Below are 24,119 nucleotides of genomic sequence, written 5' to 3' on the forward strand. Positions count from 1 at the left end.
GCAACATACAGCCTTGTATTTCTTGAGCGCAGTCAGATAATCATTTGATTGAGTCTGATGAATCTGTGTATTCATCGGCATATGAGTGGTAACATAGGCTGAATTTGGAAAAAAAAGCTCAATAGTGGTAGAATATAGATATTAAATAATAGATGTGAAAGGGGGGAATCTTGTGGAATACCACAAGAACAGGAAGAGAGCTAGAGTATTGAGCTCCCAATGTCACTTTTTGGATCCGATCAAACAGGAAAGATGAAAAACATTTTAGGGAATCATCCGAAACTTGAGTGACTTCGGTCCGTCTAGATTCGAGTATATCGAAGTCAACTGTGTCGAATCCCACTGATAGGTCAAGCAAGTGCTGTCTCTGTACAGCGACAGGGCTCATGAAGCTGATGATCTTCCAAAAACCTTTGTAGTTGTGAGGTGGCAACCTTTTCAAGGATTTTCATGGGCCATGTCAGGCCTGCAATTGGACGATAATTCCTGAGTATATTATGATCCAACAAAGGGTCCTTTAATAGTGGAGTCAAAAAGGACCCATTAAGCTCCTTTGGGAACATGCCTTGGGCAGAGGAAAAGTTTATTAAACTAGATATTCATTTGCTTAATTCAGATGCATGTTGTTTGGCCATACATGCTGGAATGAAGTGATAGTGATGATTTGTCAGTTTTAAGGTTGTAATTAGGATAGACTTTTCCTCAGGAGTGACTGGAGTGAAATTGAATGTATTCAAATAAGAATTTTATTTGATCACTATCCGGTGGGGTGTATTAGGAAGTAGAAATGTTTTGATCAATATTTGATTGATTACTATTAAATTTGTTCATAAAGAACTCATAAAATTATAGAGGAGCTGGTATTTTGCATTAGCATTTTGCGTGACAGATGCACAAGTGACCCTTTTGAAGCTTTGAAATGGGCATTCTGATGTTTGATTGTTCAAACCCTTCCAGATCACCAGTGTTCCGTTGACTGGAAAGAGGTCAAACCTAAAATGAATTAATGCAAATCTATACAACAACTTTATGTTCAAGGCCCATAATTCTTAGTGCGGCCTTCCAACCTGGTCAATCAATCTAAATTATTGCTCCTAGGGGAGGTATATATTTCCAGCAACATTTATACAATTTGCTTTTTGAGGGGACATTTATTTGACCAGAAGCCAATAATTGTTCATATATGTCCAATTGCAGTCAATCCATTCTTTATGAAATGGATTGGGTCTGATTCGGACTGTGAAATCTAAGTGATGTCAAAGTTCATTTAAATTATTTTTTCAACATTTTGATAAATACTTTACAAACCAAGCTGCGTTATCGAGGTGTTTTTGGGAAAGGATATCAGTTAAGCTATTATTTGTCAGGTTTGGCAAGTGTCTCATGCGTAGTCCATCAGCTACCATTAGAGGAATTTGATACAGTGCCAGGATACCCCCTGCTGATAGTGTTTATAGAGGTAACAATAACATAACATCCCTTTTTTCATGTTTAGTTTTCAGAGTTTAACATTGAAACACACACATGATAAATGCCATTTGAAAACAAACCTGAAATTCAGCAAGAAAGAGCCTTGCTTCATCAGCCATCTTCCTCCTGTGGGTCTCTAACAGAAGTTCGCCAGGAATTGGGTCTACACTCAAAAGTTGTTTTTCGTCACCTGTGAAGATCATCAGCATCATAAGGTAAATAAATTGACATGTTATTGAATACCTTGCTAGAATATTTTTACAGGAATGTTTCTATGTTAACAAAGTAACTAACAATAGTGAAAACTGAGAACCTTTGGAAATTTCAATATAATGGAATGGAAAAGACAATACTTTGACAGGACTCAAAAATATATTTTCTTACATGGCATTTATAAAGTTTTCAGATTTTGATTTCCTCACTGTTGCATTGCTGTCTTTTATTTTGCCAGGAAAGCATTATATGAGTAGTATGACTTCTGCAGCATTCGACCATTGCAGCACAACTAGATCAGACTAAGGGCTTTTTCTTTCACCTAACTTGAATTCTGTAAGGAAAGCTATTCCTTTAAGAAACACATTTCTCAGTGTTGTGACTGTAGAGGCTAGCAAAAAGAGCAGACATTGCCTTTTATGAAACTGTGTGCCTTAAGGATAAGTTGTCCGCTTTGGAATCAGGAGGCATATCACATCTTCAGTGTGCTAGCTCTCTGTATACTGGTTTTGCTGATAATTTTGTCAAAGCAAGGCTATTAGAACAAATCAAAGGCTCACCAAGATAAAACATCTATCCATAGTTGATCGAGCTATTTGGTTGCTGGTGACAGGAATAATTAGCATGAAGATGCAAAACATGACACACAAGGCGTTCTGGGTCCAGGGAATAGAAAGGCATTCCTTTGTAGGGAAAGGCATAAAATAAGCAGTGTCACATCGCAATTTGCTATGCAATTCTGTGGGTTTGCTAATGACATTGACACTGGTGTAGCATAGCTGACGATTTAAATTGCACTGTTAAAAGAAAGCACAGCTCAAAGGCCTGTGTGGGAGTGCTACCCAAGAAAATATTTTTTCTTCAAATTATTGCAAACCCAAAGTAATCAGGATGATACTTTGATTAAGCTAACTATATTCTGTTTGGAAAAGACCAGTACATGACAGCATTACATTTTTGAAAGACAGTCATGCAAATCCATTCCTGAAAATGTAAATTGTAACATAATGCCTAATTACAGTATTTCCACTGTAAAACACTGCACTGTCTCCATGCTTTAAGTGAAGTTTAGGTTAGCATATGTACATTTTTTTGTATAAACCACATTTAATTTTTTTGTGTTTGACTAGCACGAGTGAACACTTTTGCAAATGTACATGATCAGGTTAAATGCTTTTGATGGAAAACCTAGTTCTGTGACCTGCTGGTTACATCCATCTGTGCAACTTGTGTGCAAGACATCAGCTGATCCCAAACTCATAAACATTCTGTCTCATCAACCTGTTTCTTTATACCAGTCCCCTAAAAGTGACAGATGTTTCAAACTACAGTAGTCCACCTAGTGTGTTCAGTTCTCAGTCTCTTATGCCATACACTGGTAAGTCCCTTGCTTGTTTCCCTCTTACATAAGGTCTACACAAAGCTACATCTTTTATTTATTTATTGCATCACATGGTTTAAACCTTTACACACATTCACAATATAAAACACACATTACACAATAAATTTCAAACAATAAAACACACCATAAAATAGGCAATAAGCTTATAAACATGGGTGATAGATTACTTTATACAAGAAACCGATAAAGTGCTGTCAAAGATGAAATTGGACAATGATCCAGAAATAATCTTTCCCAATGGAGCTCCCATGGGGATAATCTTAGATCCTGAATAAAACATTCAAAGTGAGACATTGGAAAGTCCTGGAGTGCATGACATTCAAGAACCAGGTGTTTTAGACCTTCAATATCAGTCTGACAGTAATGACATTCTGGACCATTTAAGATTCTCTCTTTCCACATGAACTGATTCGCCATAGTAGGCAGTACATTTAATCAGAATTGCAGGATTGATCTAGAAAATGTCCAAGAAGGGTATTTTATGAGAAAGTATGCTGGTTTGTCCCTTTTATGCTGGCTCAGCCCCAGATTGCTATATCTCTTATAAACGCCCAACTTTCCACATGTAATGACTGTGAATGGTCAAGAATGAAAGTCGGACACAATTTAGACATGGTTTTTGGCTAACGACATTTATTGATAATATAAAAGGGCTTGGGAAAAGGCCTTGCTGTCCCTGTACTAGAGGTGTTTCCCTACCTAAACACAAAACTAAGGACCTGTCAGTTTCTGAATGTCCAAAACAAAAACCGTCCTGTGTCCAAAGTACTATTCTGACCCTCACATTCTGATAAAATAAATATTAAGGTGAAAAGGATAATATGTTTGGCATTCAGTATTTCAAATGTGTTCAAAAAGTAATAAAAAACTCCAACATAAAGTCTCTCAAGGATATGGCTCCTTCATCCAGAGGGTGTTTCCAGTGCCCTGGATTCTTCTTCAAAATTTCTTAATAATAATAGTTCTTCTCTTTCCTCTTGCTCAATATCAAAGTCATATAGATCTATTTGTCTTTGTCCTATGTGGATATCAGGATACCTGGTATACTTTCCTGCCAGATTTTCTCTGTTTCCCTGTATGCACACACCTGTGATTGCCTGGTGTACGTTTCTGCCAGGACATCTTGTTTTCACACACTTGTAATTGCCTGCTATACTCTCCTGCCAGGACTTCTTGTAGCTGCCTGTCTCTGCAACTCCACCTTTGATAGTTTACCACATTAGTCCTGTTAGGTAATTACTTTAATCCATAATACATTGCCTCAGTGCTATGCTCACAGTTCCAATCATTCACCACCTTAATATTGTGGGTTAATTTAATTGTCCGCTAAAATTTCCCTTCTGGGGCAACATGCTTTTAACTCCTTACTTTCAGTTTTAAGAAACATTTTTTTCTCTTTATCCAATTGAAAAGTTCAACATTTAACATACAGCATGTTCACCATTATGTCCTGGTGCTCCCTTCCTTCCAGCGTGGACTCTTCATGGCATCTCTGGGTCTGTTTGCAGCTCGCCGATGGTCCTGCTGGTTTCTCTCCGCTTCGTGCAGTTCGGCTTTCAGTTTCCACGGCTCCCGTGGCTTTGGCTGGGCTGCTCTCCTCGTGGCTCTCTGGTAAGCTTCTCTTTGCGCTTTTCCACTTGTGAACATTGAGCAGTACTGCTCTTGCTTCTGGCATTCCCACATAAATTCTTCTTTGCATCATCCTCTACTGTTCACCGTAAGAGCTGATTGACTCCTACGTGCTTCCTTTAGTTCTTCGGCCACTCAAAGAGCTGCAGCCCACTCCAACCAGCAGTCTGCAATTTCTTCTTGAGATCTTCTTTTAAACATCCTGGTCACAGATCTATGCCCACAATAACTGGAGCGTTGCCTGTGCTCGGGGCTTCTTCTGCTCTGCATTCCTCTATTCCTCCATTCCTCTTCCTCGTCACAATGTTAAGGTGTTTCTGAGAATAGTAGTTTTTTTTTACTAACTTGCACAACAATATTGAAGGAATGGTTTTAACATATTCTGAGGGTGAATCCATGTTTGAAAGTTTATCTAAAGAATTATTTGAGGGAAATTCAGCATTCACCTTTGAAGTAGCAGAGAAAGAACCACAATTTGCCATTATAGTGTTATTTTTGGCAGATTCATCCTGCAAGGGAAAAGGGGGATGCCATGTCTCATGAATTGATAACCACCACTTCCTCCTGGAGGTTGTTTCTTCCCATATGATCCTCCCTCACATAGCCACCCCCGGGGTCAGGACCAGGCAGTGGCTTCCGTCCCTGGCCAAATGGAAGGAAGTCAACCGTGATGACGCCATCAGATTCATCACATGACCCAATCGTTTTCCCATAACTTTTTTATTACATGCAGGAAGATTCTCCTTCATTACTTTCAATGAATAAGGTATTTTTCCTAATCGTATTTCACAATGATGCAGCAATGCGGCACACTCCCGAACTGTTTTCGCCTCAAGAGTCCCATAGATAGAGTATGATGGTGAATTAAAAATGCTGTCACAAAGCTGTAGCTTTTTCCATATTTCCTTTGTATTCATGGAGACAATGCCTAATTTGTACCGTATTACAGACATTGGGACCGATTGTGGTAACCCCAAGGTATCTCTCTAAAGTAGGCCCTCAATGGGATCTAAGTCATAGTCACAAAGCAAATAATATATTTCCAAGCCATGTTAAATACTGGGTACAATATTTACCTCATAAAACTTCATTATGGGTACTGTAAGTGTGCAGAAGTACGAGTCTGACACAGACGTGACTTACTTGTTGGCAAATACTTTTATTAAGGACAAAGAAAAGGAAAAAACAATCTGGCACTATTTCTAAGAGGGGACTCCCTACCGCAGCAATAATACTAGGGATTCTGTCAGGATGTCTGAAAACGAAAAATGTCCACCGTCCTGTGTCCAAATCCATTTCCGTCCCTTAGACACTAACTTAACTAAAGAAAACTGTGGTCTTCTTGGTCCAGAAGGAGTCTTCTCTCATACTGCACTCCAACTAGAATGTTAGTTTCTTAATGTTTCATTCCTGGTGCGAAAACACAATTCCAAAGTATCAAGGGGGAGTCCCTTCCACACTTCTTCTTTTACTTCACAAATGTTTTATCAAGGCTGGTTCACTATAATGCCAGACTTGACTGTGGGTGTTCTTCTCTTCGCCTGAAGTTATGTTTCACAAAAACAGTGACTAAAAAGCAAAGTTCACAATTGTAGCATCAAGTCTGGTGTACTATCCTGCCAGATTTGACTGTGGCTTGGGTTGTTCCAGAAAGAATATTTTCTTTAAGCAATGTGCCCTCAACCCTTCCCCTGTGCTTCTCTTCCTCTTTTCTCTACCTTATGTGGTGTCCCAGACACCTCTCTCTTCATGCGGTCTTGGGTTTCACCAACTTGCTATGGGCCTCAGCCCCTTGTCTGTGTGCTTCTTTAAACTGTAATGGTCCCTTACCCTTCTGTGCTGTTCCTGCAGGGCTTCACCAAACTAATGTGGGTCCAAGACCCTGATGCACTGTACTTGCAAGGCTTATCCCATCTCATATGGGTCCCAGACCACTCTCTATCTCTGGTGTGTTGCATATCTTAGCCAGGCCTGGTTCACTAACCTGCCAGGTACTGTTGTTCACATGTCCACCTTGTATGTCTTCCCAAGTACTGAGGCAAGGGAGAAAGGGTACCTCGACGTTCCCCAACTGCCTCCTTCACTCTACATAATCCCTGTTACCCACTTCAGTAACCTAGATGCCTTTTGTGGCATTACCAGCTTTGTTGGGTGACCTTGCAAGATCGTGTCTGCTTGTTGTGGGCTTCTGGACACCTTTCTGCACTCTCAGCATCTCTTCGCCATGCTTCCAAGCCTGGTCCCTCTCAGCTCATGTCTATTGCTTTCACCGCGTGGTCCGGTACCTGCTTTCTCCAGGACCTCCGATTCTCCAGCAAGGATAGCTCTGAGCACAGTGTGTGCTCAGCGAGGCTCCATCAGCGTCCCCTGTTCTCTGCTGTGAGCCTCCAATCAGCTTTCGGTTCCTCCGGGGAGGACCTGCCTCAGTGTATAGTCGTCGTTCATCCCTTTTGTATGTTTCCCTTTGATTCCCTTTGACTCTGAATGACTGAATCTGTTGAATGAATATGTTGATTCTGTGGTGAGCTTTCTCCTCCTTGCTCAATATTCTTCACGTCAGTTGTAAAAAGTACTCCATCTGGGTAATGTTTACTCTTCTTCATCATGACTTGTGTGGATATATAAAGGGTGGAGTGGGGTGAGAGGAGTGAGGGGACAGAAATAGAGGGGGGTGTATACTATCTTCTCCCACTATAGTCATCTTTGGTCCCATGGAGGGTTCCCCTCCCCATGAGATACACCCACTGAGAATCACCCCCAGGGAGACTATCGGTTAGTGGTCCCACCTTCCTGGCCTCATGGGAAGGGGTTCCCACCATGGGAGGAGTGACAATACCCAGGGATTAGTCACAGTACTAAGAAAAATTTCCCAAAGCGATTGTGTAGATATTTCATCAGACACAACAGGTGTTTTGCTTTTTCAAATAGATACTTGATCCGCATCCCTTTCCCAGGAGTGGCAGATACTTGAAAATCCAAGTATCTCAGATTTGGGACCTCATCAATAGTTGTACCATGCAGCCGCCAGGCAAACTTTACACCTTTATTCCCAGCTTTAAGCACAAGCATTTTTGACTTTGCAGTATTTGTAATTAGGGCATTGTCCTTTGAAAATTGCTCAAAAGCCCCAAGTAGTCGCGACATTCTGACTTTTGTACAATCCAAAAGAGCTTGGCCTAAGACGGCTAAATAAAGATTAATTAAAACGGGGGCAAGGATGCAGCCTTGCCAGCATCTGTTATTTGCAGGAATATCCTGTGTTAAATTACCCAGTTGGTTAAGCCTTACCTTTTATTACTATGAAGATGGACCAGATGCTAAGAAAATGATCGGGGACTCCGCAACTTTTCTGTTCTTTTCAGAGCATATTCCCGTCCACCTTATCAAATGCTAGCCGAAGGTCTATACTCACAATATATATCCTGGCCACCCGTTTTTGCTGAGTTGACTGCTGCAAATGGTCTATTACCAAGCCAGCCGTACGCCCTGTCAAAATCCAATCTGCTTTGATTTTAGTATACCAAAAGAGTCCGCCCAAGTTCATTTGGTCCCTGGGCCCAGGATTGGCTGCACTTTTTGATCATTAGCTCAATATCCAAACAATCAAACTCTAAATTCCAATTATACTGTACCTTAAGAAGATCAGATAGGGCTAAATCAGAAGTGTAAAGTTGTGCAAAATTAGATACGCAATTTTCCAAAATGGGATTTTCCTGTACCAATTTTTGCTGATTACTTTTGGATTTAACTAACCTCCAAAAGTTGGTATCAGAATTATGTATGATGATCTTCAGAATAACCCCTCCCTCTGCCTGGTGGATGAGAAGTGTGCCACTTTTACCTTATTCTTATATTTTTATTTCCCCAATTTCATTACTTTTTCATTCTTGATACCATTTTGACCAGCTTTGGTCAGGCGATGAATGTTCCCCCTCTTTATCTTTTGAGGGCCTGAATTTCAGGAACAAAAAAGCATGATCTCCGTGCTTTGGTAACATTTGTAAAGATATGAGGCTTGATAGATCTTTGAATAATAACCAGAAAAACATTCAATTGACGCTGATTGCATGTCTCAAATAGCAAAACCTTGCCCCATTTAATTTCAATTGTCTCTAAGAAATGTCTTATTGCATGGTCACTCCAACACAATCGATTTTTACTCGTATTAATATCAACCACAGGCACTGTAATAATGGTTCTGGAAATTCCAGTAGACATAAAATAACCCAACGATATAGAATGATCGGGAAGACCTTGCATACCTTAAAATACTTACATTGTTGGAATAAACCACCTGATACAAACAAACTCAACCCTACATTCTGGCTTCCCTGGCTGCCATGTGGGGGCTTCTGCCCAGATCCCCCTTGATGTTGTCATTCAGAGGGGCAAGCCCCATCACCTAAAAACCTAACCCACATACTTCCCAGCTCACTGTTTTTTATGCCATAGTCAAGGGCCATATTTTTAGTACCGTGCTTCCCTAGGCAATAGACATTCAAATCACACACAATAATTATATATCTTTCCTTATATGTGTCATGCCAATTCAACAGAATCTCTTCCAATATTTCCATAAGATCAGCCTGACTTCACTCCAAGTAATTGCAATACACATTTACAATCAATAGAATGCTTACCACCCCATGGCATCAATCCACACTGCAAGCACACTCAGAGGATGCTCGACTACCACTTATACATAATTTGCCCAGGTTGTGCTAGCGGCAACCAAAAGGCCCCTGCATGGGCTCCACAATTTCCCCCCAATGCCTTCTGTTGACAAACATAGAGCCCATCTAATGTTGCACAGGATAACAAAAACGTTTCTTGCAGAAACACTAAGGGCCTCATTACGAGTGTGGAGGAAGGCTGCCTCCATACCGGGTTCCAGTACAGGGTTCCTTCAATGAGGAATTACCGGGTCATTCCAACCTTGGAAGACCCGGTAATTCCTCATTGAAAAACCCCATCCCCATTCCCATTTGTGCCCCCATAGGGCTCAATGTGATTGGGGAGGGAGCTAATAACGGGCCTGTTTAAAACGGGCCCGTTATTAGCTCCCTAGTCCCCTTGCAGGACCCGCTAAGGACGTCTGGTCTGACCAGATGTTCTGAGCGGGTCCCGCAAAGGGACCTCGTAATAGGGCGTCCTGTAATTAACGGTGCCAGTCCCGTACTGGCACCCCTAATTACTGGAGCATCTGGGTCGTGATGAGGCCCTAAGTCTGCTCCCCCAACTGTGTAATGTAAGGGTTGCATATACAGTGGGTGAAGCAATGCGAGTTCCATGATATGATATAAAAAACCTGGCCTCTGACCCCGCCATAGGATTATTTTCCTTGAGGGACTCAGCTACACATGATCAATCCCTTCTTCTTAAAGGGCTGAGAACCCTATCAAAAACTGTTACCTGCTGTGGTGAGTTCAGTCTTCCAGAACAAGAAACACGCATAGAATGAACAATATTTTTGCTTCTAATTTGGTTTGAATGAGTAGTAAGACCCTCATATGGGCGAAGATCAAAATCTATTTGGCTAAACTTGTCGGCAAAAGATAAAAGAGGTTTTTGCACATACGGGTATGCTATGTCCAAAACTGTAATGTCTAATCTATTTTCTTCTATTAGTACTCCATGAGTGATGTCATTGTAGAAATAATCCATAAGGCAGGAATGTCATACAGCAACGATAAGATAGTTCTACGATTCATAACAATATTATCCTCTCAAGGAAAAACGGACTCAATAACAAAACAATATTGGTCAGAGCCAAACTTGGTAGCCTGCTCTTTGGTTATATCAGACCAACAAGAGCCAGCCGATTTGCAGGGACCCATACATCAACAAGAGTTATCATTGCTCCTGTAGTCAAAGAGAGGCATAGGATCCCCACACTGTACTAAAACACGGTTGACAGTTTTTAACATAGGAGCCGGTTTTCCCGCCAATTACGCGGTTGAAATACAAAAGATTGGTGGTGTCACAGCTATGTGCTTCTTGTTTCCGGGGCAAACCACCTTATTAGGCGGCTTAGCAGCTTTCTGTGGACCGCTTATTGCCTGCGTGCTTGCCTGGCATTCGGCATCAAATGGTTCAAAGTTGAATTGCTTCTCCCACATTCTCATTCATCCCATCAGCCCTTTTCATTTTAGGTTTGGCTACTCTCAAAAAAATAGGAGCTATAGGTCTTTGCATATCCTCCTTTTACTGACTAAATGAGTGATCCACTTCTGAGAATTCTTCAGACTAGCCAGGACTCAGAGGGCCTGCAGAAATGTTAAAGACTAACTTTAGCTTATTATACTCCTTTTTATGTTTTTTGGCTTTATTGTTTGTGGTCCCAAATTGTGCTTCCCTCTTAGGCTAAAGTTTTACCTCAAAGCATTCTTCATCACAGGGTAGTATTGCTGACCTAGTCATCTCTTCGCGTGCCAATGTTGAAGGTGGAGCATCGGCAGAAGCACACGCCTCTTGGGTTTCTACAATCAGTACGGAATCAATGGAGCTGTTAATGAAACATTAATCATGTCATGGATTAACAGCTCATCAGAAGCATTGCAAGTAAGAACCTTTGGTGCATTTTTCAAATCAGTAAGTTTTATAGCATGCATCTGCTGCTCCTTAAGGATTTGTTTCCGATATGTTATTATTATGGAGTCCAAAGGTCTCTTATTTTCAAAGTGGTCTGGGCACATTTCGCAAGATCCTTTTTAATGACCATAATCATCCCAGAATGAGCTTACACTTCTTCTTTGATAGACTCAAAGACCTTGACAAGGGAGTTAAGTATGAAATTGACGCATGGTATGATCTTCTACTGCCCCAACAGTGGGATGATAAGAAAATTCAGTTGAACATGATGAGGACGAAGAATCCAGAAGATCTTCCTGCGATTTCTATTCTTGCATTATGAAAATATTGGGCATTGCTGATAACGCTCTTGATGTAAGTTTGCACGCTTGCACAGTAGTTGGAGTACATCATTGACTACTTCAACTCCCCTCCTCCTCTCTTTTGGACCTGAAATTCCACTACTCGATGTGTGGCATTGGTTAGGAGACCAGCCTCAAATCCCCCAAACTGGCATTACACCCCTTTGAAAAGAATCTGTGCTTTTTCTCTTGATCACATTGGAGGAAAAAGTTAAATTGTGCGAAGGAACTAGCAGGGACTGTTCCATATGCGGAGTAGTTTCCAAGTTATCAGGCTGTATTGTTTGTGACATGTCCTCAAGTGGATTAATAGTCATATGTGCAGAAAGCATGTTGTACTCAATATAATCTACCTCACAAGCAGGAGGATCATCCTTACTACTCCTTAACCAGAACATGTCCTGAACACTATGATCAAACAAGCCCCGCTCGCTTTGGGCCAGCCAGAGGAGACACACCAGGGAATATGCTCTCCTACCTTGGAATCAAGCCTGCATTTAGAACATACTCTGAATCAGGTCGATAAACGCAGAAACCGTCATTGGCTCAGCTCCCGCTGCTGAGCTGCAAACTGCCTTCACTTTTCAGCCACTTTGCGTCCGCTTCACGGAGGACGCTAGTTTTTAATTAACCAGTGGGTGGGGCAGTTTTTTCCATACAGCACCGTTTGGGGAAAAAGGAAGAAAAGAGCAGAAATCTTGCAAGCTCCCAGTGTATCTGCAGCATGCGTACACTTTGCAGTCACAAAGCTAACTATATGTTTACCTAAATGAGCAATCAATAGTTCCATCCAGTCTGGGGATCTACAGACCTACTGCAATAACAGACTGTAGTTTGCCATCATAGGTTGTTTTTCCTCTACGATTATAATTGCATTATATATTCGCACCTTGAGGGAGACAGCTGGCCAAGGAGGAGGCAGGTAAAGCAAGCAGAAGTGCAAGTAGCCGCCTGCATTTTCATGCTGGCCCACTGCACATCTGCCTGGCCAATACCTTGGCCTTAGAGGCTGGGCTACAGGCCAATCATCCACTGCAGTGCCTCACCTGGAAGCCCCTGCCCCCGCAGAGTTCCCAGCCAGCCCACCTGTGCACCACCTAGCCCATCTCCAGGTCCTGCAAATAGTTATTTCTAACGGCAGATGCACGTGCAACTTGTTTTTGAAGGTAAACATAATGCACAAAGCCTGGCTCCCTTATAAATGATCAAAAAATGTATCAGCATCCCAGATGGTGGCTCGGAGTACTAACAACAATGGGTGCACAGGGCTGGAATGATGTACTTGGGCCTACCTGGCATGTGTTTGGGAGATGTTACCAGACCTGACCTCCCACTAAAGTGGTATTGAATGCTACACTGAAAAGATTTGATATCAATGATGACTTTCCTTTGACATTGTAAATGTTTTGATTTATGAAACTTCTGAGATTCTCCTTACACACTACATGATGGGGGCAAGCACACCATACAGCGACTGCACTGTGCAACACTGACTGCACCCCCAAAGTGGATTTTTCCTTACAAAAGCAAGAATTTGTGTTAAATAAAAAAGCAGCTTTTACAATAATTTGTTGATTCATTAAAAAAAGATGACAAATATTATTGGCTAATTTAAACCCACCAGACAATACACAGAAATTCAATTTGTTGCAAAATAGAAAACAATGGGGACTTTCAGGAAGAAAGGTCAGAACTATATTGCAGGATCCAGCGCGAGAGCTTTAAATGTGGTGAGGACAAGAAAAGCATAGAGGAAAACACTATAGAGCACATGATATTCTATATCTCAAAAATACATAATTGGATTCAATATAACGGAATATATCTCAACAAAAGGTGAATGGTATATTGACTTGAAAATAATGAATGAGATCGTTTTTCCAAGGTGGCAGTCTTTTTAACAAGCAGCCACTTCAGGACAAAATGTGAGATAGAAGTTAAAAACTGCGGTAGGACTATCGGCAAACTTTTTTCCTCTTACAAAATCTCTACACAGAGCTAACTATAATTATTTGTTTCACATGGTTCACACCTTTAAACCTTAACTCAAATTCACAATATAAAACACACAAATTACACAATAGATTTATAGAAATAAAACCTACCATAAAATAGGCAGTATGCTAAACATGAGTCAATAGATTACATCCAGTCATTTAAAATGTAACAAGTCCGTTTTTATAAGAAACAGATAAAGTGCTAACAAAGTTGAAATTGGACAATGATCCAGAAATAATCTTTCCCAAAGGACATCCCATTTGGGGATAATTTTGGATCCTGAATAAAACACTCAAAGTGAGAGCTTTGAAATCCCTGGTGTGTATGGAATTCAAGGACCAGGCGTTTTAAACATTCAGTATTAGTCCGACAGTAACGACATTCCGGACCCGTTAACCCTCTCTCCTTCCACATGAACCAATTCTTCCTGGTAGGCAGTACATTTAAACAGAATCACAGGGCCGATCTAGCAAATCCCCAAGAAGAGGAAACAGCCATTGTCACTTGGCTTGCTCCTGTTCCTTAAGTTCAGCACCCGCTCTACCCCCAGATTCCCTTTTGCAAGTTTATGCCTCAGGCATGCATTCTTTGTTCCCCGTTGGTTTCTATCAATGCCCTGCTGGGTTGGATCATTTGCCATGTCCGTCACCACTAAAGTCATCCAACACTACATGACCTGGTACTGCTGTAATGAAGAGAGGAGTTGGATTTCCTACTCAACCGTGGAGCATGTTTCCTTGCTCCAAGGGAAGGAACCAAATGTTATGTTTACGTAGCTTTCGTGTCCCATATTTACATATTGCCCTTTGTTTTAGGGGGACTGGGGGAGAGAGTCTTCCTGATTGCTCCCTTACTTTACCCATGTCTTCGGTCCTTGGAAAAGCGGTCTACGTTTTAAGGTCATGGGATCGTAAGGGTGTTTACTTCAGTTACACAATTCTCTAATTTTGTTTGCAGACACAATAGCACAAGTTGGTGAATGAAGGCACACGGCTAACATCAAACAGAGGGACACGTGTTGTAAAATCCATTGTGGAATGGGACAATTCCTACAATGGGTACCTGAACACTGTAAAGTACAGAAAGGTAATATTAAAAATATGTTTCTATTAAAAACATTGTTGGGACTATTTACTGCATTAAACATGGGCCATTCCACAGGAAATATGGCAGCTGCTTCTAGCAAGGTGTGCATGTTTTAAACAAGTAATAAGATAATACTAACCTTCAGAGGGAAGTAATGGGAATTCATATGGATCGCTGAAAAAGCAATGAAAAATATTAGAGCCTGAAAATTAAGAATATCAAACATGTTATTAGTGCCATTTGTTGTAGTTCGTGTTGGGGATTAGACACACGTTTGCCATTATTGCTTGATTTTAGATCATATATATTCCAAATCATCCTTCATATCATATCCGAAAACATTTAAATGCTCTTTGAAATCCAAATAATTCATTTGGTTAACTGTTTTTAAGAGTTTGCCTTTAGCAACAAAGTGCAGATGCTTTTTTTTTTCTTAGCTATTTCCTAGCTAATGTATTTCAGTAATTATCCTCTCCAGATGCTACATCTGATAATGAAAAATACATTCCACGTTTGTAGGACTATAATTAGTTACACATAGGGGTGCAGAGAACAGCAATTTTAGCATTTGGCCAAATGCTGAATAGTTTGTCAAGTATTCATCAGAAAAAGGATATGAAGCCGAGTAGTCGTTATACTGCATGAACCATATTCCAAATTTGAAAAACACACATTTAAAAAAATAAAAATGAAGCACTTTTTTAAATGTGTTGCATTGTGCATTTTATTTTTCTAAATTTTAATCAACATGGCCTTCTTAAAATCAAACAAGACAGAAAATAATTAACCAATAAAATAGCAGAAACCGGATATACGGAACGCTATTGCAAATGCAAAACAAGAGTGGCAGGCTTTATGAATGAAAACTGCTGGGTTGCAAATAACACAATGGATACTGCTATTTGCATTTTGCCATTGCACTTCTCACACATTGTAATCTCGAGTTGCAAGGTAGATTACGTGGAAAGTGAATTTCAAACATTCCTTGCATCTCACATAGAAATGTATAAATGGTGTCTGCCCATTTGGCAGGAGACAAGTTGAGAGCACATGTGAGGTATGTGAACTACATCTCCCTACTATTCTGAAAGAGGGGACACCTTCCCGCAGAAGTGAAATGTGAGAGAGGACTTTGTAGAACCAGGAATGAGGCGGGACACAGAGGAGTCATGGTATTGGTTGAAGACGTTTAATAAACAATAGAGTGGTTGGAAAATGCCTCACTGTCCCTAATTGAAAAGGTATTTCCCTACCCCAACCAAATTAAGGGTCTGTCCTGTGTCAAGATGTCCAAACCAAGAATGTTCTGTGTCTGAAATCATATCCTGGCCCTCGCATTCTGAAACTAACCCTAAGGTGCTAAGGGTATTGTCTCTAGCATGAAAAGTGCACAAATGTTCAGGGTCAACAACAATATGTAATCAAACACAAGTTCCAAATGGAAATGTTCACAGTTCCTTGGAACTGCCCCCTTCCCCAGGTTTCTCTTCATGAAACAAAAGTTCCAAAGAATAACCAAGTTCCTTAAGGCCCAAGAAGATGCCTCTCTCCTCTTGGTGATACAACTCACTCCATGGAAAATAACTCCCTTCCCCAAGTCTTTCCAGAAACACTGTAACTCAAGATCCCAGGGGAATTGCTCTTCCTTAGGATTCTTGTTTCAAAGTAACACAATTTAAGTATGGGTCCTAGACTCAGAAGACACCTGGTATACTCTCTTGCCGGGGTTTCCCATATAGCTCCTTTAAACAATAAAGGAGCACAACTTAGGTGCAAGTCCCTGTCTTGCAAGACACCTGGTAAACTCTCCTGCCAGGTTCTCTCATGTGATTTCTTTATGCAATTTGGGTGGATGTCCCAGACTCACCAAACGCCTGGTATACTCTCCTGCCAGGCTGTCACCTTATTCCTGTATTTTTTGCATTCCCATAGTTCCAATATTCTGTATTGTTTTCACCAAAGACACTGGGTCTCAAACCCACTTCCATTTACTTCCTTTGTTAAATGTCCAAACACCTGATATACTCCCCTGCCAGGTACTCTCCTTATTCTTGTACTTCTCGTAGTCACACAGTTCTATTCTTCTGTATTGTTTTCATCACAATGCCGGGTCTCAAACCCACTTTCATTCACTTTCCTTGTTAAATGTCCAAGTGACCCAAACTCCTTACTCGGGGTCACCCGGCTCAAGTATCTGGCACTCATCGATACTTGGTGGAGCTGCCTAAGTGCCCCAGTGACCCAGCTTCCCTTCCCAGGGCTCACCGGCTTTCTTTGGCGTTCTTTGGACCTCTCGCAGCAAACCCACAGAAGTGCCTTGGCATCCCGTCTCCGCTTCACGGGCTTACAAGGTTTGTCTGGCAGCTTCCATGTCCTTCACAGTTACTGCCTCATTCCTGATCCCTTCTCCATCATCGGGCGGCATAGATACTGCTTCTTGGTACCTGCGGTCACCAGGAAGGGTCCTATTCTCTTCTGGCTGCGATCCCAGCACAGTGAACCCACTCCTGCAGTCCTCTTGCGGTCTTCCTGCTCGTCTGTGGCCTTCTCAGGCTAGCTTCCCCTGCATTAACTAGCCAGCAGCAACTATCCGTTACCTTCAGCTGTTTTTTAGCCTCCTGCATCCAGGAAGGGAGTTGCTTGGAGCCAACCGACTTCGACTAAACACTAGAATGCTCCTTCTGATTCTGAGTATTCAACACCTTTTCAAGGTCTCAGTCTTTATCACTCTGTTGGTCACAGAAAATTGAGGGATGCTATCAGCAGGCTTTAAGGCTTGTTGAAGGGGGTAATCACAGTATGCCATTAAGGCATGGGGAATAGAAGGGGCATCACTAAAAAAGAAAGGGAATACCATGTTTCATCTGGGAAAATAGGGTTGAAGCTGGGGTAATCACGTAGGAAAGCCTGACAGGTCACTGAATCTTCACAAACCCAACAAGCTCCAATACAGCAATTGCCTGTTAGGCAGTAACTCAATTTCACCAAATATCAATCCATGTCCACTTATCCCACCCTCCATCCCTCCGCATTAGACGTTGTAAAGCTCTTAGGCTTTTGCCTTGTACCTTTTCTGTTAGGGCAGAGTCAGACCTCAAAGATTACAGAGGTTTTGAGATTGCTATAACAACCATAAAATCAGCCATTTTTACAAACCCACTCACAAAAAATGCCTTTAAAAGAAAAAAAGACACCACTTGGAAAAGAGCAGTTTTTAAAAAAAAGAATTGTATTTTTTTAAAATAAAGTTATCCTAAGCAGGGGAAAGAGGGAGCAATGTGCTAGTGAAAAGAGAGGCTAATGTCCGAGAGAGAATAGTGGGGCCTTGATGGTCCAGCGAGCAGAAAAGGAGCGATGGTCCAGATAGCAGAGGGGGAGCAATAAGCCAGAGAGCAGAGATGGAGAGATAAGCCATAGAGGAAGCGATAAGCTACATAGGGAGCAATAAGCCATAGAGAAAAGAGGTAGCAACAAGCCAAATAGCAGAGAGGTAGTGATGGGCCAGAGAGCAGAGAGGGAATGATGGGCCAGAGAGGGAGAGATTAGCAGGAACGCAGAGGTTGAGTGATTGGCCATAGAGCAGAGTGGGAACAATTAGACCGAGAGGGAGTGATAAACCAGAGAGCTGAGCAGGAGCGATAAGCCAGAGAGCAGAAAGGGGGTCATAAGCGAGAGAGCAATAGGTTAGAGAGTGAGTGGGAAGCCAGAGAGGAGAGAGGGAACCGTGGACAAGGGAGGGAGAAAGGGGCCAGAGAAAAGAGCGAGAGCAAAAAGTCAGAGAGTATAATTACGGCAATAGGTCAGAGAGCAGAGAGGGAGTGATGGGCCAGCGAGCAGAGGGTGAGTGATGGGCCAGCGAGCAGAGAGGAAGCAATATGCCATGGGGTAGAGAGGGAGCAGTTGGCCAGAGAATGGAGAGGAAGCAATAAGCCAGAGAGCAGAGAGGGAACGATGAACCAGAGAGTTAGCCATAAGCCAGAGAGCTGATAGGAATCGATAAGCCAGCGAGCAGAAAGGGAGCGATGGGCCAGAGAGCAAGCGATAAGCCAGAGAGGAGAGAGGGAATGATGGGTCAGACACCAGAGAGGGGGCGATAAGCTGGAGAACAGAGAGGGACCAATAATCGGAAGGTCATATGTGAATAGGTTGCATAAGAACGGAGCTGTGACGCAGCCCTGCTTGACTCCTCGTTTCTGACGCAAGATGGCATGTGGGGAGACCCCCCAGTGGCTAATCCAAGGGGATGAGCTACTTAAGTCAGGGGCAGCTCAGCCCCCCCTGGTGCCGTGACAGACGTTGACCCATCCGGGGGCCATATTAGATGGGCCCAGCAATATCCTATGGAACAGACAGTGTGCCAGGTGCTGCCTGGGCTGAAGAAAGAACAGCCCGGCCCGGGCCACACTTGGGGAAGGCCCAGACCAAACTGCTCAGTGATGTACTCTAATGGCCCACCTCAAGGCCAGCGAGGCAGACCCTGCATTGATTTCCTCCTGATCTGCGTATGCTAGGAGAAGCCCGGGAGGTGAACTGAAGAGAGCTGGGAAGACCGCTACACCCAGCAGGGTGGAGCGTAAGGGAAGTCCCGTGGTGGCATTGGCATCCAACACAGGTGAAGATAAGGAGGAGGAGGAAGTTCCAGGCATCTCTGCTGAGCAGCATGGGTGCTGAAAGCTCCAGGCCACCCAGTGGAGCGGCCCAGATGAAAAGCACAGCCCGCCCGCCTGAGTCTAACGATGCATTGCTGAGGTGGTTGGGGCAGATGAAGGCCTCATCGAGTGGCAATGGGTAGGCCAACTGTTTTCAACATGGCAGCAGGTGCGATGGTGAGCACAGCGGAATCCCCATGCCGCCAGGGACACTGCCTGAATACAAAAGAGTGCTCTGTATGCAGCAGTGATGTCAGGTGGGCTCCCACCCAAGGGGACCCACCCCAAATATATAAATATTGCTGCGGGCTGCGCGGTGAGTGCTGGTAGGCCCCCACTCACAGAGGGATGCCCAGGACTTGATACAGAGCTTGTGGACCACAGAGATTGTGGCCGGCCCCACATGGTGAAAGATTGGACAGTGGGTCAGGCCCCAGCCATTTTGTCACAGGACCAGGCATCTTCTGCCAGCCCACCGTCCATGACACAAACAGAGCAGACATATACAAGAGTGGATGATTATATTCAAACTCAAGAAGGATCGGTAGAGAAGCCACAGTAAGGTGGGGGTAACTAACAGAATAGGAATGTTTTCAATTTCTTTTTGAAGATGTCCATGGACTTAATGTCTCCAAGGTCAGGTACAAGGGCTTTCCAAGCTATTGGAGCCACGATATTAAACGCTCCCTTGAGAGCCTTACTTGTTTTGCATCATAGTGTTTTCAGAAGGTTAGTGTTGTTGGATCTCAGTCTCTGTTTTTCCACTATAGCCTCCAACAGATAGGCTGGCATGTGACCCATGACACATTTGTGAGTAAGAACGACGGCAGCAGCAAGAGGTGACCGCACTCAGGTGGTAGATTGCCGCAGACTGCATCGCCCTTAGCCTTGGGCTTCCACAATAGGGCCCAGGTCTAATTCTTTCAACTGTTCACTCTGCTGGAAGCTTGAAATCCACATGTCCATCACCTATCTATTCAGACATATCGTTGCACTGCGATGTTTATCTCACCTACCACCACAATGTTGACTTCTAAGAAAAAATCTTCAAATTCCTTAAAGAAATTATCCACGAAACGGCTGCCCTGCAGCACCTTGCAAATTCCTCATTCCTTCAACATATGCTGCATAGAATGTTTATGACTGGACAATGGTGATTTCTCACCATTGAAACAGATTATCACACTGGTTAGAGTGTCCTTTGAAATTGCCACTTGGCCTTACAAACCACCTTTTATTATATTTCTTTGTACAACCTGTACTTGCCACATCTTATGTCTTTATGGTGTTGCATTCCATGGGGTGTGCCACTCTCGTGTTGGAGCGAACAATTCATCTAGGTTTGGACCCATAGCGGCTCACTTACCGTTCTGTCTCAACAATGGACATGAACTGAATTGTGTAGACTTTTGTCAGTTTTATTCACAAAATGATAGGTTTCCTTCAAACTCCTTAGCATAGATATTTAACAATCGATGCTTGCATCATCTTCTGTAACTTGCATTTGCAAATGATAGAGGATCAACCCAACACCTATTTCGGTATTATTATACTTGTCTAGTTTGTGCATGCTTAACCCAGTCACAAAACACCTTAATTTTTGGTTAATTCAGGAAGGTTTTCAATAACTGCTTCTCCTCCTGAGAATAAGTGCAGTTGAAGGGATTTATGTCTGTATGCCCAAAGGTTTGGAACACTGCATGGACATTATAGCCAAATACTATTCACCTATATTTCTACTTGGACAGTGGTTTATCAAGGAATGCTAGAAAGGATGGAGCCCAAAGTACAGTCTGTATGGCCTCCAACTTTACTGTGTCCTCGTGCCCTCAAATTCCAACTTGTCCACTGTCAGTCAAACTAGTATCTGAGGGACTCCTCTGAGGACACACCAATACCCAGCCCAATGTCAGGAAAACGTCTGTGCCCCACCGAGTGTATGACCACTTAGTCCAACTCTGACACTCCAAGTAGTGTGTAAGCACCTGCAAACCCTACCATAATTATTCACATAACAGTGTGCTCATATGTGAATGTCTAAAAGGTGTTGGGTTGATTTGTAGTAATCTTAACAAATATTTGATGGCTGCACGCTCCTTCGAATGGGGCTTGTTAACTCTGAATAAATACTGGCTGCTCAAGGGACTAGGCGGCTGCTTCACCTGTGACAATTACCTTGAACTAAACCACAGTGATGGCACGGTTGGTTTCTCCTCCGCCTTTTGATAAAAAGGTTTATTGGTTGCACACTAGAATTCAGTGCTAGTTCCATCATCAAAGGGAAACTTTAAGTAGTTGCACTGAGGACCCGGAGCATTCAACAACAATTGCTTTCCCTAAATTCACCTCTTCATGCATCAGTGTCAGTGGGACAGAGATGGGCTGCTGTGTAAGGCATTGAATTAGCTAATTAGCTATTCAATTGGGGCAATGAACTGATGGCCCACAATCACATTGGGAAGTACGAAGTTCCTCAGTGCTCAGTCAGCTATTGGAGACCAATACTCTGTGCAACAGGAACATAATTCACCTATGCCCCACCACTTGCCACTCCACCATCTGCATGCTCCTTTGCTCTGAAGACCATCTGCTCATGTTTCCAGCTCGTCACCAGTGAAACGAGGCAGAGTCCCCATGGGTAAGTGTTATGATCTTCTGTTCCATGGTGCAAGGTGCCTTTGCACCACGTGTCATGGTACACAAAATTGGAACGTTGGGCACAGGGAGCGGAGAGTTTGACAGTTGGGGTTGTGCTGATCGGTGGTGGCTGGCATTGGTCCTGTGTGCGGGCCCTTAATAAATGGACTACCACTCATACCTTGTGAAGTACTTACATCAACACAAGTGTCACTGAGGGACCATGTTGTGTGAGGCCCTCACGGCTGAAGAGAAGGCTGGTCAGCGTAAGGTGCTTAAACTGCAACACAGAGGCCATGTTCACTGCATTCTGCCTACGGAGCATAAAGTATGCTGGAGGGACAGGGAGGTTTTGTGGAGGTGGTGTCGGCAGATTACATATCTGTTGAAGGAGTGGCCTGAGGGGCCTGCATTGATTGGTGGCCACACAGGGGCTCAAGTAGTGAGTGAAGGTGTTTGATCTGCAGTAACGTCAAATTACAGAGGAAAATAGGAGGCCCATGTCAAGAAAGCATTGGTCACACGACACGAGAGCGCCAAAACATGATTTAAAAGACTTTCAAGTTGAATTTTCAAGTTGGCATAATGAACTGCATTGGACAGGCCCAACCAATGCCACCATTTTTAGCAACCGCAGGCAAGCCACCAGTGAAATGGGGGGTGCGGATCAGGGTATTTGAAACTTATTTAGCAGACAGGGATGGCGTAACATATAAACCGGAAAATAAGGCTGCATTGTTGATTAATTCCTTGGGTCTGGAAGGACACACTGTGTTTTACCATTTGCCCATGGTACAAGTGAAGGGAGAAGATTTAGCTTAATATATGGAGGCAGTACTGCGAATGAAGAGGCATTATGAGTTGCAGTCTACGGTTATTTTGGAAAGGCACCACTTCTAAACTTGCCACCAGGGTGCAGATGGAGGAGCAAGTGGCTGCTCTAAAGATACTGGTAGCGGATTCAGAGTTTGTATATTTGATTGGCCAGCATTTGAGAGATCAAACTGTGGTACATTGCAACAACAAACAAATTCAAGAAAGGTTGTTAAACTGTAGGGATCTTACCTTGGATCAGGTGATGTACATTGAAAAAAGTATGGTAATGTCCGCCACTGCTGTTAAGGTTTGGATAAGCAAAGTGGTGAGAATCCATCTTGTTCTCATGCCAATGACAGGACCATAAGGACACTGTCAAGAGCAGGAGGAATAAATGCAAGAAGAAGAGGAAGAGGCATCATGCTTGACACCAGGGAGTGCTACCATTGTGGCAGTGTTTTTCATATTGCATCCAGAAAGTTGTGTCCAGCGTGTGGCAAGGAATGTGGCATGTGTAGATGGATTGGCCATTGTGAAAACATGCCATTGGGCCAGAGAAGGTCACGTGAACTTTTCAGCGGAAAGTGATGCAAAAGACAACAGCAATATGCAACTGAATGAAAAGATAACTGTGATGATTTGTGGTAAATATGTAAACCTGGTCGCAGACTCAGGTGCCACAGTCGGTATTATATCCCAGGAAACATAGCAAGTGAATTTTAGACACATAGGTTTGATGAAAGCTTGAATTGCTCCAGAGCAGTACGAAGGAGAATGAATTACACTACTGGTGTATTTTCATGCACAACTAGAATTTAAGGGATGCTATGCTGATGACAGAATTAATGTGCCCAGCAAATGTATTAATGTGTTTGGTTGGAAAATGCAGGCGCAGTATAGGATAGTTTGGGATAGGAGCAGTGAGGAGCAGGTTCTAGCCATACCTGATAAGTGTGAACTTGAGAAGATTTTTCAAGAGCATGATGACTTTTTTGAGGATAGCCTTTAAGCTTAAAAGATTTACACATCGGATTAAATTGAAGCACAATGCAGAACCTGTCAGACAAGGTTTAAAGACTGTACCTTTCAGTGTGCGGAAAGAACTTGCTGATCACTTGGAGAATATGGTAAAGGAACAAATAATCAAACCAATTGAGTCGATGGGTGGTGGTGGTGAGAAAGAAGAATGGAGACATTCGGCTGTGTGTAGACTTGAGGGGACTTAGTGTAGCAATTTGGGTGGATTGTCATCCCTTGCCGAAATTCGAAGACCTCATTTCAAAGTTG

The 24,119-nt window shown here is 42.8% G+C and overlaps 1 protein-coding gene across 7 annotated transcripts in view; it reads right to left on the reverse strand.

Annotated features, from left to right (window-relative positions):
• Positions 1–24,119, reverse strand: part of PTPRC (protein tyrosine phosphatase receptor type C) — an 846,024-nt gene that overhangs the window by 173,309 nt on the left and 648,596 nt on the right. For all 7 annotated transcript variants that reach the window (XM_069641238.1, XM_069641237.1, XM_069641234.1 and 4 more), the window contains 2 exons: positions 14,870–14,904; positions 1,551–1,660 (listed from right to left, as the gene is read on the reverse strand). In XM_069641238.1, the coding sequence (XP_069497339.1) occupies positions 1,551–1,660; positions 14,870–14,904 (145 nt within the window). The remainder of the gene's footprint in view (positions 1–1,550; positions 1,661–14,869; positions 14,905–24,119) is intronic.

The sequence above is a fragment of the Ambystoma mexicanum genome, chromosome 1q, assembly GCF_040938575.1.
Source record: "Ambystoma mexicanum isolate Mex_15411 chromosome 1q, UKY_AmexF1_1, whole genome shotgun sequence".
Lineage (NCBI taxonomy): Eukaryota > Metazoa > Chordata > Amphibia > Caudata > Ambystomatidae > Ambystoma > Ambystoma mexicanum.